Source organism: Ursus americanus, chromosome 12 (genome assembly GCF_024610735.1).
Source record: "Ursus americanus isolate L20-20 chromosome 12, mUrsAme1.1.p, whole genome shotgun sequence".
NCBI lineage: Eukaryota > Metazoa > Chordata > Mammalia > Carnivora > Ursidae > Ursus > Ursus americanus.
Genome location: NC_142138.1, coordinates 9,574,700 through 9,592,845, shown reverse-complemented (window position 1 = coordinate 9,592,845; position 18,146 = coordinate 9,574,700). Strand labels below are relative to the sequence as shown.

Sequence of the window (18,146 nt, the reverse complement as noted above, 5' to 3'; positions counted from 1 at the left end):
CCCCAGCTCTCTTTCTCTCAAATAAATAGATGATCTTAAAAAAGAAAAGAAAAGAAAAAGTGTCAATGTCTATAGAGCATGGTGTGAGCCAGGAAGATGGGGCTGGGGAAGTAGATAGAGGTCAAGCCATGCAGGATCTTAGGTCTTTTTTTTTTTTTTTTAAAGATTTTATTTATTTATTTGACAGAGACAGAGACAGCCAGCGAGAGAGGGAACACAAGCAGGGGGAGTGGGAGAGGAAGAAGCAGGCTCATAGCAGAAGAGCCTGATGTGGGGTTCGATCCCATAACGCCAGGATCACGCCCTGAGCCGAAGGCAGACGCTCAACCGCTGTGCCACCCAGGCACCCCAGGATCTTAGGTCTTAAGCCAATGAGGCTGGGTATTACATTAATTAGACCTCTGTCAGTCCCAGCTACATAAATCCAAGTCAAAATAGCTCAATTTATAAAGATAGAAGTGTAGCTGAGCAAAATAGAAGACAAGTTTTCTCTAAATGAGATGATAGAGAAATTAAGGGTATTGGATGAATGGTCCACATGAAACCCCAAATTCCTGAAAACGAGAACAACTCTGGACAGAAAAGAACACAGAGAGTCCCTTACCAAATCATCAGTGACTAGAGGGGCATGAGTTAAAGAGTGATACATGACAGAGATGGGAGGTATCAGAGTGAGATAGAAAAGGAATTTGAACATAAAAGTGGAGGAGAAGTATTCTGGGGTAATGTCAGGATGAGGAAAGGTGAGTTCAGATGGTTATGAGTTTTGAATAGAATTCTGAGGTCAAACTCAGAAGCAGGCAGTGTGGACAAACTGTAGAGTCTGTGGGTCTGTGGCAGCTGCCTTTGGACAGGATAGATAAACATGATCATGGGGGGTGGTGTGGATTATTTCAGTTTCAACTAAGAATGGACCCTATTAAAGACTGAAGAGATATTGTTCTGAAGCCAATTAGAGGGAGGAAAGGATTGAGGGCTAGTCTGATTAATTGGTTGTCATCCTCCTGACCTCACTAGGTTCTCAGCTCCTGAGAGTCCTTATTAATGAACCTGAGGAAAAGGTTACCATATATATGGGCCTGCTAATGAAGAGCCTTCCAGAAATCTGACAGTAATTGGGTGGGTGTGCATTTGGGGTGGTTCTGCTAGGAAAAGAGACCCGTGAACTGACTAGAGCCATGAACTGGTTACTTGAATCAGAGTTCCCATACCTTGGGTACCACTGAGATGACAGTGACAACATCTCGTTGGCATGACATGTGAGCTCCCCATGAGCCTCCATGACACTTACTGCCTCATCTCTCATCACTTTGAGAGTTCTGCTCTAATGATAACAGATTGCTGTGGTCATTCTGGCATATACCAAGGCTGTTTTTTGCCCCATTATCTGTGCTCATGCTGTTTACACTGCCTGGTATGCTACACATGCATATGCTCACACATTCACATTCACATATTTTTATCCAGCTGGTATCAGCTTAGGAATCACCTTCTCCAAGAAGGCTTCCCTGGCCCCCAAGACAGTTAGGTGCCTCCTGTTGTGCCCTGCTAATCCCCTTACTTCCCACCATTCCAGCATTTATCACTGTACTATTGTCAATGTGTCTGTCAACCACACTAGACGAGGATCTCCTCGAGGGTAAGGACTACTGATTCACCTCAGTGTCCTCATGCATGTCGAGCTGCGCTCTCATGACCCCCATTGTCCACACCCCCTCAAGCACACTCACCATGCTCATTCCCATCTCCTTCATTCATCTGTTCATCAACGAACCGAACACTCACCAAGCAACAATTCCTCTGGCTAGTGCTGGGGCTCAGATGAATGACATGATCCCTGCTCAGAGAGCTCCTTGTCAAATGGACTTCTTCCATGCAGGGTAACATGTGCTATAGCAGAGGGAAGCACAGAGGAAAATGAAGAGACTGTATCTAAGCTGAGTCCTGAAAAATGAGAAGTAAGTTAGGTGAAGAGTTTTGCTCAATTCTAGCCTTAAAGTCTCCCGTCTCCGCCAACTTCTGGAAGCCTCCTCCTGCTTTCTTCCCCTGCTACTCTCTCTCCACTGCATTCCAGCATAGCCTCTCGTTTGCTCTACCTGAGTTAGAAATGTTATAGTGTGTTCGGTCACTGTTCCAACTGAGAGCGAGACAAGGGAGCATAAGGGATAGAGCTCTGGCTTATGCCCCTCTCCAAGTCTAGGTTTTCCTATCTGTAAATTACAAATAATTCCTGCCTTGCCCCACCCCACTCACAAGGTTGTTTTGAAATTTGTGAACTGTTATAGACTATGCACATGTGAGGGATTGAAACTCCGATTAGTATGTCTTTTTCCACAATTAGATTTGGTTTCCCTTTGTCCCTGGCTCTCAACACAAGATCTGGCACAAAATCAATGTTCAGTAAAGACCTATTTTATTGACTGACCCTGAATGATGAGGAAAAAAAGGTTTCCCTAAAGGCCCTGGGTGTAAGGAAGCTAGGACTAAAGCGAGCTAGGAATGTAGGGAAAAGGGAATGAACATGTCTCCCACATGCCATTATTTCACATACTTTTGTGCATTTAATTCTTATTACCATGCTTTGAAGTAGATAATATGCAGCCCATTTTACAGATGAAGAAATAGAGGCTGAGAGAGATTGGGCAACTTGCCCAAGGTCACACAGCGAGCAGCTGACAGAGACTATATTCAAATCCAGGCTATATGACTCCTGGGCCTCTTCCCACTGCCCACCTGTACAACATGACATGTCCTCACCTTGGTGCCAGTTCCTCAGAAGGGATTTGTGCCCCTGGCCTTGACCTGTGTCCACATCTTCATCCAAACTGATAGTTAAAGCCTATTTACTTCTTTACCTGTTTGCCCCTTTCCTAGGCGAGCAGCACACTTCCTCCACCTCCCCAAACATCGTCATTTGTGATAAGCCAGTCAAAGGCCAGAGAGTCAATTTTTATGATATTCATTAAGGAAAACATGCTGGAGGGTCTCTGAAGCTGACTGGGTTTCTATGGACTGAAGATAATGAACCAGCAGCCACCTCCTTCTTTATCAGGTGGCCACAGTTAGGGCACACTTCTGCTGCTGGCCTTTCTCAGGTTAGGAAATGGGCCATGGAGAGGCTGTCAACCAGAGGAGGCCTGGGAGGAGCTGGGAGTGCCTTCAAGCTGAGATGGCGGGGGAAGAAGAACCTTGTTCATACCTGGGGGCTTTAGCCCTCTCTGTGGACAGTGGGATAATAGGGAGAAGGAGGGAGGAGGAAAGAGAGTCCCTCCTTTGTGGGAAAAGACGATAAAAGAAGGAGAATGGGATGAAGAGGAGGTGAGATGAGTAAGATGAAAGGAGAGAAAAAGCAACTGTCATTCCAACAGACAACTTTGTACAGCAGTTTACCTATCGTCTCACTCAATTCTCCCAGCTGCTCTCAGCAGAGAGGCACTGTGGCTATTCCTATTCGACAGTTGAGGAGCCTGAGACTCAGAGAAGCTAAGTGATTCAGAGAAATAAAGTGACTTGCCCAGATTCAGACACTGTGGTAGTCTGATAAAAGCAGAGGGGGCTGGGGTGCCTGGGTGGCTCAATCAGTTAAGCATCTGCCTTTGGCTCAGGTCATGATCCCAGGGTCCTGGGATTGAGCCCTGTGTTGAGCCCTGCGTCGGGCTCCCTTCTCAGTAGGGAGTCTGCTTCTCCCTCTCCTTCTTACCCTCCCCCTGTTCTTGTACACACACACACTCTCCCTCTGTAATAAATAAATAAGATCTTAAAAAAAAAAAAAGCTGAGGGGGCCAGAGAGACTTGTAAAGAAGAGAAAGATATGGTCAAGGAAGGAAGGAAGGAAATTGAAAGGGAGGAAGAAAAAAAAAGAAAGAGAGGAAGAGAAGTGGGAGACAGGGCTGTGTATGGCCTTGGAGTCAGCCAGACCCAGATCTAAACACAATTTCCACTAATACAGCCACGTGACCTTGAGAGAATTATGTAATCTCTTGAAACCTTCATTTTCTCATTTATAAATTGAAGATGATTGTATTTACCCACAGGCTGTTGTGAGGATTAAGTTAGATAGTATTTCTCAAACTCCCGGCATAGTGTCTGACATTTAGTAGGTGCTCAACAAACACAAAGAATCCCAGGGAGAAAGTGTGAGGAACATAAAGGAAAAGAAGGAGTAACATGAAAAAAAGGGAAGAGAGAAGATTTTGAGGAGGAAAAAAGATGAGCCTGGAAGGAAAAGAAAGAGGAAGGTAGATGGACAAAAGAGGAGGGAGAAGGCTGAGGCAGGGACATGTAGAGAAGGACAGCCACCATCCCGGCCAAAATTCCAGTTGGGAAGCAGCCACATTGTCTGAATCAGGAGGGTCTTTCTTATGTCTCCCAGGACAATCAAGTTCCCTTCATTGTCACAGAAAGTGTCATTGAGGATCTCAAGGTACAAAACAGATAAGAATAGCTCACGCTTCAGGTGCAGTCCTCCAGGTGCCTCTTGTTGGGTTTGTGTGGGGAGGGAGAGATACAGGGGCATTCCAGGGGCACCCAGGGAGGAGGAACATGGTGGAGTGGAGATAAGCCAGTGGTCTGGGGTGGAAAGGGCAAATGAAGCTTTGCTTGTTCAGTGTAGAGCTGGGGTGCCTTACAGATCCCATGCTGGAGCTGGCCAGTCTGAGGTGACTGGAAGGCAGGGGAAAGAGGAGGAAAAACCCTAGTCACAAAGGTCAAAGCCTGGACTTCTCACACTGGTTTCTCTATTTATCTTGGGCAAGTCAGCTCATTTCTCTAAGTCACTGTGTCTGCATTAGAGAAACAGAGGGTCTGCCCAGACATTCCTTCTGCCAGGGGTGACGTGAGGATCAGATGAAGTAGTGGATGTGATCAACGCATTGGGAAAATGTGAAGTGCTGTGTACACACATTGAAGTATTCACTCTTTCAGAAAACACCTAATGACCCCCCACTCTGTGTCAGGCACAGCGCTATACAGTTTACCTGCATTATCTTGTTTAATGAGGGAGGTAAAATTATCCCTATTTATAAACCAGGGAATTGATTCATAAAGAGAATTAGGTGCCTTGCTGGGGGTAACACAGCTGGCCAACGTTAGACCCAGGATCTGTCGGACTCTACAACCAGTGCAGGTAATCCCTGCCCTGTACCATCTCTTTATTTATTTATTTTTAATTTTTAATTTTATTATAATTTTTAAAGGGTTTTTTTTTTAAGATGTTATTATTTGACAGAGAGAGAGACAGCGAGCAAGAGAGGGAACACAAGCAGGGGGAGTGGGAGAGGAAGAGGCAGGCTCCCAGCGGAGCAGGGAGCCCGATGCGGGACTCTATCCCAGGACCCCGGGATCACGCCCTGGGCCGAAGGCAGACGCTTAACGACTGAGCCACCCAGGTGCCCCTAGTTTTTAAAGGTTTTATTTATATATTAGAGAGAGAGAGCAAGGGAGAGAGAGAAGGAACGGGGGAGGGGCAGAAGGAGAAGGAGAAGCAGACTCCCCACTGAGCAGGGAGCTCAATGCTGGGCTCCATCCCAGGACCCCTGGACCATGACCTGAGCAGAAGGCAGACACTTACCTGACTGAGCCACCCCAGTCACCCGTGTACCATCTCTTTAAAGCAGAATCCTCTGCCATAGAATTAGGCCTCCTTGTTTCACTCCTTGGCACCGGTTATATTAATCCAGAGTGTTCTGGCCAGCGGGCATAAAAAAGAAGAGAAAAATCCTTACTATTATCTCTCTTCTCTCCTTAGGGTTTGACTTCTTTGAAGCCAGCGCCAAGGAGAACATCAGTGTGAGGCAGGCCTTCGAGCGCCTGGTAGATGCCATTTGTGACAAGATGTCTGATTCGCTGGATGCAGACCCCTCCATGTTGGGCACCTCCAAGAACACCCGTCTCTCAGACACCCCACCGCTGCTGCAGCAGAACTGCTCGTGTTAGGCAAGGCCCACCCTCTTGATCTCTCCCTCTTGTGACCCCACACCCACTCTGCTTCCCCCATTACACTCTGTCCACCCCTAGCCCCAAGCAAGCTGAGTTGCCTGCAGTGGAGGCAGAAGCATGCCCCTTGAGTTCTCTGCAGATGGTCCCACCAATAGACACCCAGTCCTACACTAGCAGCCAAGTCACAGCATGGGTAGGGATTCACTTTACAAAAGAAGACTCCATCTTTCAAAGGGATTCACTTCAGGGACTTAGAAAGCAAGTCTCTTTTCTACCTTTAAAATAAGATTTCCTCCATTTACCAAAATTTGACACACGCACGCTTTTCAGGGCCAGGCCAACTGGGTAAGTGCGGCCCGCCTGCACAGTGAATCCTATTAAAGAAAACGTCCTCATACACAACATGCTTGTTTCATATCAGGCTCCCTGTGGGGCTTCTTCTCACTGCAAGCCAAGCTTTGACTCTCAAAGCCCTATGCCTGTTACCACGGATGCCCACAGGGCCTGGGCAGTTGCTGTGGTGACAGGCCAGAGCTAATCTCCAGAGAGCTCAGACTCTCTAATGATGTTGAAGGAGCAAAGGCTGAGTCAGAAATATACTTAAAAGAAAGATTATTCCCTGCAAAATGTCAAAGGTTCCTGCTATATAAAAGAGCAGGAGAGTGAGCTCAAGAAAGACAAAGAGAAAGAAAAGTGAAACACAGACAAGATAAAGAAACAGGTCATGACTTTCTGATTTTGCTGCTTTCCAGCTGGTTCTTAACTGTGGGAACTCCATGAAATTGGTCTTTGTGTTTTAGACTCCCAGAATTTGAAATATTTAGAGTTACCTAGTCTGACGAGTCAATTTCAATCTTCACATCTCTGATAAGTGGCTGCCAGGCCTCAAAACCAAATCTCTTTCTTCTTCTTTTTTTTTTTTTAAGGATGTTATTTATTTATTTATTTATTTATTTATTTATTTATTTATTTATTTAGAAAGAGTGAGCAGTGGGGGACAGGGGGACAGATTGAGAGGGAAAGAGAGAGACTCTCCAGCAGACTCCCTGCTGAGCACGAAGCCCAACTTGGGGCTTTATCCCCCAACCCTGAGATCATGACCTGAGCCAAAATCAAGAGTCAGATGCTTAACTGACTGAGCCAACCCAGGCAAACCCCCCCCCCCCAATCTCCTTCTTCTAAAACATACCTTCTAGGGCAGGACTGGGAGCTCATTGTCCATACCTTTGGGCAACTCTCATAATCAGAAAGTTTTCCTTGCTGTAAGCTGAAATCTGTCCCCTGGAAATTCTTCTTCCTCTTCTCACCCCATTTATCCCAGCTCTGCTGTCAGACACCTCAAAGTCCATACTCTTTCTGCCCCTTGACACCCTCAGATGATTTGAGAACAGAAATCATGACCTCTGCCCTTTCTCTAAATCAAGTAGTTCTGCCATTCTTCATAGTGTCTTCTGCCATCCTGCCGTTTCCTCTAACCCATCTTTCAGTCACTCCTAAGTAGTCCAACTAGGAAATGTGATTCAAAGAAGAATAAATCTAAGAGGGCATGACCCTGACAAAATTGGGAAAACTGAACTCAGAGGTCCCAATACCAAACTCATTCTCCTGGGAGTGAAATCTTAGTTTCTACTAAAGAGTGGATGTGAAACCACTCCTAGTGGAACTGCTTAATTAAACACCTGAAGGGAAATCTAAACCAAAATCAAAATCACAAAAAACCCTCTGACACCAGAAACAAACTGAATGGATTCTAGCTTGTTTGGACATGGCAGATGTTTTGTTTTTAGCTGAAATAATGGCATAGAACTAGCCATGATTCCTGGAAATCTTTCCTCCAGGCCTGACCCAAATCCCCAGCTTCCCCCTGCACTAACATGCCACCTCAGATGTTGGTGGGGGAAGGAGGAAGGTCTCTTCCAAGTTTTTTCTCCATTTCAAATGCATCTCATTATTCTAGGAAAGTGCATTAACTCACGTAGGTCCAATGACAATGTAAAAGGACCCTCCAAAGTCAACCCTATGGAGATATTGCTTTCTTTGGTGGAGTGAACAGGATAGAGCTTTGGACTTTGGAATCAGGAGTCCTGGACTCTGCTCTTAAATCAAGTGTGACTCTGGATCAGTCACTCCATTTCGAGTCTTGATTTCCCATCTATAAAATGAGGGGGTTCTTTGGGTAATCTTTAAGGTCCCTTCTAGTGCTAATAACTCTGTGACTCTTTTTTTTCACCTTCATCATTTCAGTTGATCTGCAAAATAACCTAAGAGATGAGGATTAGCACCCCAATGTCATTGTAGCTAACACTGATGTCCTACTTACTCAGTACTAGGCGTTGTTCCAAGCACTTTATGTGTGTTAACTTATTTATCTCCTCAACATCTTTGTGAGGGAGGCACTATAATCAACCTCATTTAAAGATGAGGAAACTAAGGTGCAAAAAGATTCTCTAGCTTGCCTAAGGTCACATAATGAGTAAATAGTAGAACTGGGGTTCAAACCCAGGCAGTAGGCTCCAAGGACTATGCTCTTCACCACATTCTATACTCCATTTTTAGTAAATAAACTGTGACCCGAAAAGGTTAAGGACATGGCCAAGATGATACAGCTAGCTAGTATTAGAGGCATGTTAGGATCCAATCCCAAGGCCATCATTCTAAATCCACTGGAGAAAAGACTTATGTCTCTTCTCTGTTAACAAATCACTCAACTATTCAAACTAATCCGAGGTGATGGATGTCTAATGCTTCTGGAAAGGAGTCAGTCTCTGAGGCAACCAGGTCCCAAGAGACTGAGTAATAATTGTCCAGTGTTTCTCAGGTTCAAGTCCCTGTGTCTGCCTTTGTCAGGTAATTCTTACCTAGCTCTCAAGCAGTGCTTTAAGTAGCCTCCCTGCTCTAGCAATGGGGCATTTTGCAGGAGTGACTTGGTTAACTTGGTAACTTGGTTAACTTCTTTGGAAGAACGTGACCCCTTTATAGGCAATGGTTCTAGATGTGCTTTTTACACTGTCAAGTCAATACAGGTCAGGCATAATTACTATTTTTCTGGTCAGTAACACCCATCCACCCTAGTACTAGGATTTCAGACTGAGCTCCTCATGAGAGATATCGAATAATCTTTTCTTTCATATTGGATATCTAGGCAAAGACTGAAATTATTACTTAAAAATTGTTAAATTCTTTAAACTCAGGAGCAAGTGTAAGAGAGCAATTTTCTTCACAACAGATAGAATCAAGAGTTAAAGGTAATAGTGGCAAATTCTTGTACTGGGCAGCAGACAAGCAAAGCCGCTTGTTAGATGGCAGTTCCCCAGCCCTGCTCTGTAACCTTGTTTCTGCTGCTTGGAAGGCAGAAGCTTCCAGCTGATTACAGTGCAATGTTCATCAGTCACGGTAATAGTGCAATTAGCCACCAAGATTCAAGCTGCAGAGTATGTCAGTGGCAACTTGTCCCAGTTTTCATCTCCCTTAACAATCCAAATATTTAAAAACAAAAACAAAAACTCAACCTCAAAAGAGGCAAAAGTAGGCCAAATGTGCAATACAGTATTGTAGCTATTTACAGAGTCTGTTTTAAATGTGTATGTATCTGTAAATACAACGAGATTTGTGACTTATTCTTGTCTCCTCAGTCTGTAGCATTAATTAACTTCTAGGAGCAGCAATGGCGTAGAGTGTACTGAATGGCCACACACTTGTCAGATATTGATCAGGAAGGGAGCTTAGAGAAAATCCTGTCCAGGCTCCTCATTTTACAAAAAGGAAGGTTGAGGTCCAGGGAGAAAAAGGAAATTTTGTAGAGCCACTCTCAACATATTCTAATATACTCTCAAGTCTATTAGTGATGGAGTCAGGACTCAGTCTTGGGTCACCTCTACATAGAAATTTATCTATTTTGTATCTATTGTGGTCCTGGTGTTGTTAAACACTAGACAAATGTATATGAAAACAAATGATCCCTGCCTGCAAGGTACCTATAGTCTAATGAAGATGCTGTTTCTAATATATTATCCCAACTTGGCAGTCAAGGAAACATAGCCTTGGAAAGTTAACATGTTCAAGTCAGTCAGTAATATCATTTGAATTCAATTGTCTGACTCATGCTTGTTCCATTTTTCTATTCAGATGGTCTCTCAGATGAAGGGTATATGGAGTGGTGGTAGTGAGAGGCTCCAGTGGCCCCACTGATATTGTTTAATTAACTCTGAGAGTCCTTGGTCTCACAATTACTTAGTGACTGCAGCCTTGTGATGTCCACAGAATGATATGAATATCCGCCAGACCTGACTTTCCCATGCACATCACCTGCTCCTGCTCCAAAGCTCTTTGCTTGGGTATCAGGGTTCCTGGAGTGTATTGAGGAATGTTTGTTTGAATTTGTTTGCCAATAGTTTGGGGTAAGGAGAAGGAATGACAATAACCAGTGTCCTGGGATCTCATTGATTTCAGGTTCTGCATCTCTACTGAGTTACCCCTGATTACCTGCTGCAGTTGGAGGATCAGCCTGTGCCTGGGATTGCATGCAAGAGACAGGCCCATGAGATACAAATACTTTTAAGTGTTGTTTTTGAAGGACTTCATCCCTTATATGAAGTAGGCAAAACTCAAATTTATTCATTCATATTTACTCATTCAATAAATAAGTGTCTCATATGTATCAAGATATAATCAATGGCAAATTAAACACAAGCCTTGCCTTCATGAAGCTTATAGTCTAGTAGCTTGTGGTTTAGTCTAGACATTGTAAAATGATCACCCAAATGTAATTCAAAAGTGTTCTGAAGAAAAGGTACATCATTCTATGAGAATACAACTTGGAAAATCAAATCATATTTGTGGGGCTGTTTCAGGAGTCCTAGGAAGACTCCACTGACCCCAGATACACTATCCACTGGCCATTGCTTTAAATTCATCAAGCTTCCATCCTTTAGTTCAAACCTTTGATGACTAATCAAACACAAATCCTCCAAAAAAGAGTAAGTGTGAGAGAAACAATATCTGTACCTGTGAAATATCTTTAGACTGCCTGGTTCAGAGTTAATTCTTGTCTTCTGAGGGACATAAAAAACGAGCACAAAACTTAGTTACTTGAAACAATGAACATTTGTTATTTCTCATGATTCTGTGGGTTAGAATCTCATGATTCTTCTGGCTGAGGCTGGGTGGTCTAGAATGGCTTCATTCACATGCCTGGAGTCCCAGCTAAAATGACTAGGGTGGCTGAGGTGCCTCTCCATGTGTTTTCATCTTCCAGAAGGCTGCCCAGACTTGTTCACATGGTGATAGAAGTTTTTCCAGCAGCAAGAGAGGGCAAGCTACGATGCAGAAGTACTTCTCAGCCTCTGTTTTTATCATGTTTGCTAATGTCCCACTGACGAATGCAAGTCACATACAAGGGGTGGAGAAATAGATGCTGTCTCTTGATGGGAGGAGCTGTAAAATATTGTGCCCATTTTTTCCACCCACCAAAGGAAGCAACACTAAGTCATCTGAAACCAAGTCTGACAAATTTCCCTGGGTCTTAAAACCTGCTATCCCCAAAGAGAAATGTCAAAATGGTTTACAGAAGGGCAGTCTCACCATTTGTTTAATTGTCCAAAGGGTCTACTTCGGAGGAATGAAGACACATCTGTATGGCATTTTGATGCATATTTCACCAACCATTTGGTTACTTCTTAGCTCCTCCCTGAGGGATGAATCTGGCTTCTCATTCTATGGAATTAACCGTAATAATGGTTGTGATTCCCACCTGAGATTCCTGGCTGGAGGCCCAGCAGAAGGATTCAGTGTATGCAGAAAGGATGGCTCGAAGAGTAGTTGAGGGGCACCTGGCTGGCTCAGTTGGTAGAGCATGCAACTCTTGATCTTGGGATTGTAAGTTTGAGCCCAACGTTAGATGTAGAGATCACTTAAAAATAAAATCTTAAAAAAAAAAAAAAGAACAGTTTGTCCCTCTGCTCTAGCTATCCTGTCTTCCTTGGAGACCTCATCTAGTCCTGTGGCTTTAGATGCCAAGTCTTCGGTAATGACATGTATACACAGGGTCCAGTAGATATCTCCATGTCTTAAACTTAACATGTCCACATTGGAACTCTTAATTCTGCCCCAAACTTATTTCAACCCCAGTCTTCACAGAAACCTTGCTATTATTCTTAATTCCTTCTTTTTTTCTCTCTTTTTTTTCTCTCTTTTCTTTTCTCTTCTTTCTTTCTCTCTTTCTTTCTTTCTTTCTTTCTCTCTCTCTCTCTCTCTCTCTCTCTCTCTCTCTCTCTTTTATTGACCACATCCAGCTCAAGTCCTGTGAGTCTACTTTTAAAATATATCTCAAGTCTGCCCACTTTTCTCCATTTCCATTGCCATGATCATGGTCCAAGCCACTAGTTTCTCCCCTAGAGAGCTACCATAGAGTTCTTAACCAGTTTCCCTAGTCCACACTTCCTCTCCTAGAGTCCATCCTCTACACACCACAAATCTTTAAAAAATATTTAAAAAATGAACAGCTCAGTAACACTGGGGTTTATGTCAATACTGCACATGAAAAGAATCCAGAGACTTCAATTATTATTAATAATAATAATTTTATCAATTCTCTAACTTACTATAGTACCCCTGGTAAATCATTTCTTGTAATAACCAGCTATCACTTCTCCCCAGAATTTCTTCTGGAAATAGTAATCTCTTCTTTCATAGTACTACTACTCCTTCACCCAAATCAGGTGATTCTAGTGAAGACTGTCTGTAAAGTGGGCATGTGATCAAGCAAGGGCAATCAGAATTCTTCCCTAGGATTTGAAAAGAAAAAATTGGAGCTATTTTCTTCCCTTTTGAGTGGCAAATATTATGAGGATGCGTTCTTTAAAACTGTGATGACCTATCCTCAACTCGACAGAACGCTGGTCTATGGGAGGAGAAAACAAGGCCATCATGCAGACAGAGGCACAGGTATAGGATGAGAAAGTGTGCCCCCGGCTTTCTCTGTCCTGATCCTGGCTTCTTGAGGTTTGGCAGATCACATCTTCCTTTGATTCTATTAGACACCTCAGTGTTTCCAACAAAGTCCCCATTTAATTTTGCTCTTTGGAGTTAGGTTCTTAAAACTTAATAACCAAAAATATATTGTCCCCCTTTGGTTCTCGGTTTTCTCCTTTATACATCCTTCTAGCTCCAAAGTGCAGTAATTCTAATTTTTAAACACTGAGTCTTTCAGAAAAATTCCACTTCTGTGGACTTTCTAATGAAGATTTTGTATAATCTGAAACAAAACCTACTTTCTTCACCGTTTTCTCTTCATGTACCTGAATAGAGGAAGAAGAGGGATTTCTCAAGGTGAAAAGTAGTTCTCCACAAGACTGATGACAGCACAGACAAAGGTTCCTATGGTTAGGTTACTAGTCCACACAGAGACTAGCCTCCCAGGGACTCAGGAGCTAGACAAAACAGCTAACACCTCTGCTGCTTTTTCTCCACATCTGTTCCTACCACCTCAGTGACACTCACTATCTTGATGAATACCACTGACTGGACTGAGTTGCGTGACATCTATTTTGCCTGCTTCTCTTCTATCGTTTTGAAGTGGCCAAATAACAAATATCCAAATAGGAAGTCTCTGGGAGACTTAAATAAGAGTTTCCTTTGCTTGGTACAAAATCATGTCATAGAAATGCTAATGTCTGGCAAAGTAAATCAGCAACTCCCTGAGGGGTGTAATTAGGATTCCCAGCTCCCTTCAGATTCTGATGCATCTCTTCCCAAGTTTTACCCATGGGCTGGGCTAAAGCTAATGGTCTGTGCAACCTTGATTAAGTCACTCCCCTATTTCTAGGCTTCATGAGTTTAGACCAGATAATTTCTGCAGGCCCTTTTGGAGCTAATGCTCTGTGATTTTAGGCCCATTTTCTGTCAGAGCTGCAAGTGGCAAACAGGATTTTGGCAGGAATCCTTTCATTATGAAAGTCTTCTTTTTTCTTGGGTAGGATGAAAACAGCCAAAGTTGTGTGGACCCCCCAAGCCCTCATCACTCAGCCAGGCTCATGGCCTTGATTTCTGAGGCTTCCAGAAAGCATCTTAGTAATTAAGTGCATCTGGATGGTCCACACCTGCCTGTACTAGGCCAGAGGTTCCTAAAGGTTAACAAGAGGAAGAGGAACAACAAGAATCACATTGAGACTTGTTGAGAATAGAGTACAGACATATGCATTTGAGAAGGGACACCAGGCATCCGTGTTTAGGAGCCAGAAATGCATTCCAGTTCAAGGGGGAATTAATTTACCAAGCACCAAACATGTGCCAGGCTGAGCTGGGTAAGACCTTTCTGAGGACAATTTCTGTCATACAGCTGGAAGGCTGGAAACTAAAGGGCCGAGAGATTTGTGCTGAGCTATCTTCCAGGCCCACCAAACATCAAGTTACAGAATGGGGACTGAGAAAGTAGCATGGTGGAGTGTTGAAGAGCATAAGGTTTGTAGTCCAAAAGATCTGGGTTCAATCCTTGGATCTTCATCACTAAATAGTTGTGTGACTTTGAGAAATTTACTCTTGGAGCTTCAATTACTTCGTATATAAACGGAATAATATCTTTCTCAAGAGGTTGTTGAGAGGATTAAATGTGAGAACGAGTGTAAAGCCCTCAGTGCAGTGCCTGACACTCATGGTAGGTGCTGAGCATGTGGTGTTGACCATTTTACTACACAAGGTCATCCCAGTTAGGCAGAGTGTCCTGGAGCCTTTGTCAAAAGATGCCCCACTGATGGGTACATGGCTGGCTCAGTCTGTAAAACATGTGACTCTTGATCTTGGGGTCATGAGTTTGAGCCCCACGTTGGGGGTAGAGTTTACTTTTAAAAAATGCCCCCCAGTGCTGAGAAAACCAGGATTTCAAAAGACCTGGGTTTGAGTCCTACAATATACTAGCTTTGTAACCTTAGACAAAAATATTTTCATCTATAAAACGATATTAATAATCTCACTTTACAAAATATTTGTGAGAGTCAAATAAAAGTGCATTTTAGAAACTGTGAAGTGTTGTGGACATATAAGATGGAACCAATGTGAAGGGCTGGGAGTAGGCAACATTCATCCCAGAATGAAACTGAGCATGCCCCTTCTGGAGCCATTTCGGAGGGTCTCTTCTCCCTTACCAACTTTCCCCTGTCCCTCACATTTTGGTCCCAGGAACCGAACTTCACATAGAAATATCATGCCAACATGCCTTATACCCAGAAGTTTGGTTGGCTACAGAAAAACTTCCAGAGGCTAAGATCAGCCAAAGAGAATCAGCTGGTGCATGCTGAACAGAGCAGTGAGCTGTGGATGTGGTTGGGGCCTCGGAGGGGCAGACAGTAGAGTCCATTTATACTATGATTAGTGTATAGCAAAAATCATCAATTGTGTGTTCGGCACTTTACAGTTCCCAAAGTACTTTCTCAGTGAAGCTTCAGTGGTCGTTGACACAACCCTGTGATGTGGGTTTTATTATTCCCAGTACTCAGATAAGGAAAACTGAGGCCTTCATCAGTGAAGCAACCTGCTCAAGACTACATAAGGAAGGCAGCAAATGGCTTAGTTGGTCTCAGAACAAGGTAGAGTCTGCCCCAAGGAATGATCAGCTCTGATCCTGAACCCAGCCTATTTGGGGTTTGGGGGTAGCTGAAGAGAAAACCTAGGCATCAATTGTGCCTACATCTGGCTTCCTCTCTGTTTGTGGGAGAGAAGGAAGGAGAGGAACACACACTCTCCTCACCACGCCCACACCCTTAATGCAATTAAACCTTAGAACAGAGGCTTTCCTCATATCATGGGGCCAGAGGCTGATGGTCTCAGCAGTTACACAGAGAAATGTCACCTTACTCAATTTGCACACCACCTTCAACTCCCCCAGTTGCTCTTTCTAATTTATTCAACCAGGGACTGGGCTGGTCTCATGCCAGCCTAGGAGATGTGCCATAATAGGCTGAGCAGAATTCCTCAGGAGGAGCAATTAGTAAAAATTGGAGTTCTCTCTCTACAGGACTGAGCAGAAAAAGGAGTAATAACGCTCACATCTCTCCCCATAAGATTCTAGCTAAGTAGATGTTGTCATGCTTTTTTATTCTTTTTGTGTTCTATATACTGACAGCTATTCTCAGTGATATATGAAATGTTATGTGGTATTGTGAGTTTGTACAAATGCAAAGATTACTTACACACACACACATATCTATATACAGTAATACAAGGGAAGATCCCATTTGCAAATACCTGTGGTGTCTCCCTGTTCTGTGTTGATATGTTTTATTGATACAAACTGGCTTATTTTAATGTATCTCCTATTCTTATTGTAATGGCAATGATGGTATGTGCATTAAAGTTCATCTGAACTATACATAATTTATGGAGGACTCTTCCCTGGACTCGTGCTAAGAACTTTGGGGGTAGACTTCTGAGATCTTAGAAAGGAACTGGAAAAATAGGTCCAGCATCAATACAATAAAAGCTACAATACATGGCAGTATTCAAGTAATCAAGTTCATGATGGACAAGGCAGGTTCATGATGGACAAGGCAAGTTCATGATGGACTCAGGATAGGGGGAAATCAGAATAGGTATAACTGTTGGGAAGGCTTTAGGGAGGAGGAAGGACTGGCACTGCAAGAGGTCAGGGACAGCAGGTCAGCTTGTACTTCTGGAGACCCCATGGCTCCTGGCTGTATACTGGCTGTTGTAGAGGATGCAGAGAATCTCAAGGAGCAGTGTGTACCCCAACAGAGGGTTAGGCTATACTGCTGGACAGGGCGTGGAAGCAAGGCTGCCAAGCTGGAGAGAAAGTGGAAGAAAATGAAACAAAATGCAAACAGAATTGACAGCTCTGGTAAGCAGCAGAACCCACTCCCCACCTGCCAATGCCCCCAAACTATATAACAAGTCTAAGAAGACAGCAAATTCAGTCCAGTTCTTCGCCCATTCCCACTGCACTGTGGTAGGAAACCCTTCCCCTTTCTTTAGCCTGGTTAACTCCTCCTCATCTGTCAGGACTCAGGTATGGAGACCCTGGTGGGCCAGAGAGGATGAAGAGCTGTGGGAATGCAGAGCAGGGGCAGATTCTTCATTCAGTCAAGATTCTTTAAAGTGACATATCCTCACTTTAAATAATCACAAGAAAAGAAAGAGGTCATGGTGGGAGGAGAATTTGTTAGCTCATGTTACTGTGAAGTCCAGTAGTATATCTAGCTTCAGGCCCATCTGGAACTAGGTGATCAAACTATATTATCAGGATTCTCTGGGTTGGCTTCATTCTCAGTCCACTCCAGGCTTACCCTGCCCATATGGCCATCTAAACAGAGAGTCTTTGCTTTAATAGTTTTGGCAAAAGTACTGGGTCTCGTACCTATTCTAGGATCAGTTATGCCAGGAGGTGAGGTGTTCTGATTGGGTAAGCCTAGATCTTCTCCAAGTCCATCTCTGGAGTTGGAGGTTGGGGTCAGTACTACTCAAACCAGATGAACTGAAAGTGGGAGAGGACTGGTAGCTTGAAAAGAAAATTAGGGTGCTTTTTCCAGAAGAGAAAAGAATGGATGCTGGCTGGGCAAAAAATATCAGCTATTCACAGGAAATACAGAATCAGATCATTGCACAAAACACATTTGAAAACTGGACAGAAGAGAACAAAAATGGGTTCTGTTCCTAAGATATGGGAATGGAAGGAATAAAGTGGGCAGGGATGGGGACACAGACCTGAGGCAGTCAGCTGAGTGCAGAGCAGTCAGGGTCCATATACATGACTTGAGAGGGTGTGTTCTGCCAAGGTGGGCAGCAGGGACTGACTATGCCATTTGTTGAAAAAGGGAATTGAATGCTCATTCTGAACAGATGGGATGATTCCTGGACAAGGCAGTTGCTGATATCTTAGATTTTTAGCTGAAGGGTGGTGGTGGTGATGGTATTTTGGAAGGGAGTTGAGAGCATGCAGGAATCATAGTCAAGCTAGTTCTGGAGGGGGCCATGAAGGAAATGGTTTGTTCAGGTGGTAGCAAGTTTATAGCCCTTCATGGCCAAAGGTCTTATTTAAATCCTCTCGTAATACTTCCACAGTCTGTTTAAGTTGGAGAACCCCTATTTCCCGTGTTTCTTCAAAGATAAGTTGGCTGTGATATCCAGAGTCCACTATCAGGCACCTATGGGGAACTGTCTTCCCAAGCTGCCAGATTTTGCAAGAGCTGCCTGGATCACAGTTG

At 43.7% G+C, this 18,146-nt stretch overlaps 1 protein-coding gene across 1 annotated transcript in view; it reads left to right on the top strand.

The window, feature by feature from the left end:
• RAB3B (RAB3B, member RAS oncogene family) overlaps positions 1-16,302 on the top strand; it is a 71,396-nt gene extending 55,094 nt beyond the window's left edge. Inside the window, exon 5 of the mRNA XM_045799556.2 lies at positions 5,747-16,302. Coding sequence (XP_045655512.1) covers positions 5,747-5,934 — 188 coding nt within the window. The 3' untranslated portion in view covers positions 5,935-16,302. The remainder of the gene's footprint in view (positions 1-5,746) is intronic.
• The last annotated feature ends 1,844 nt before the right edge of the window (positions 16,303-18,146 follow it).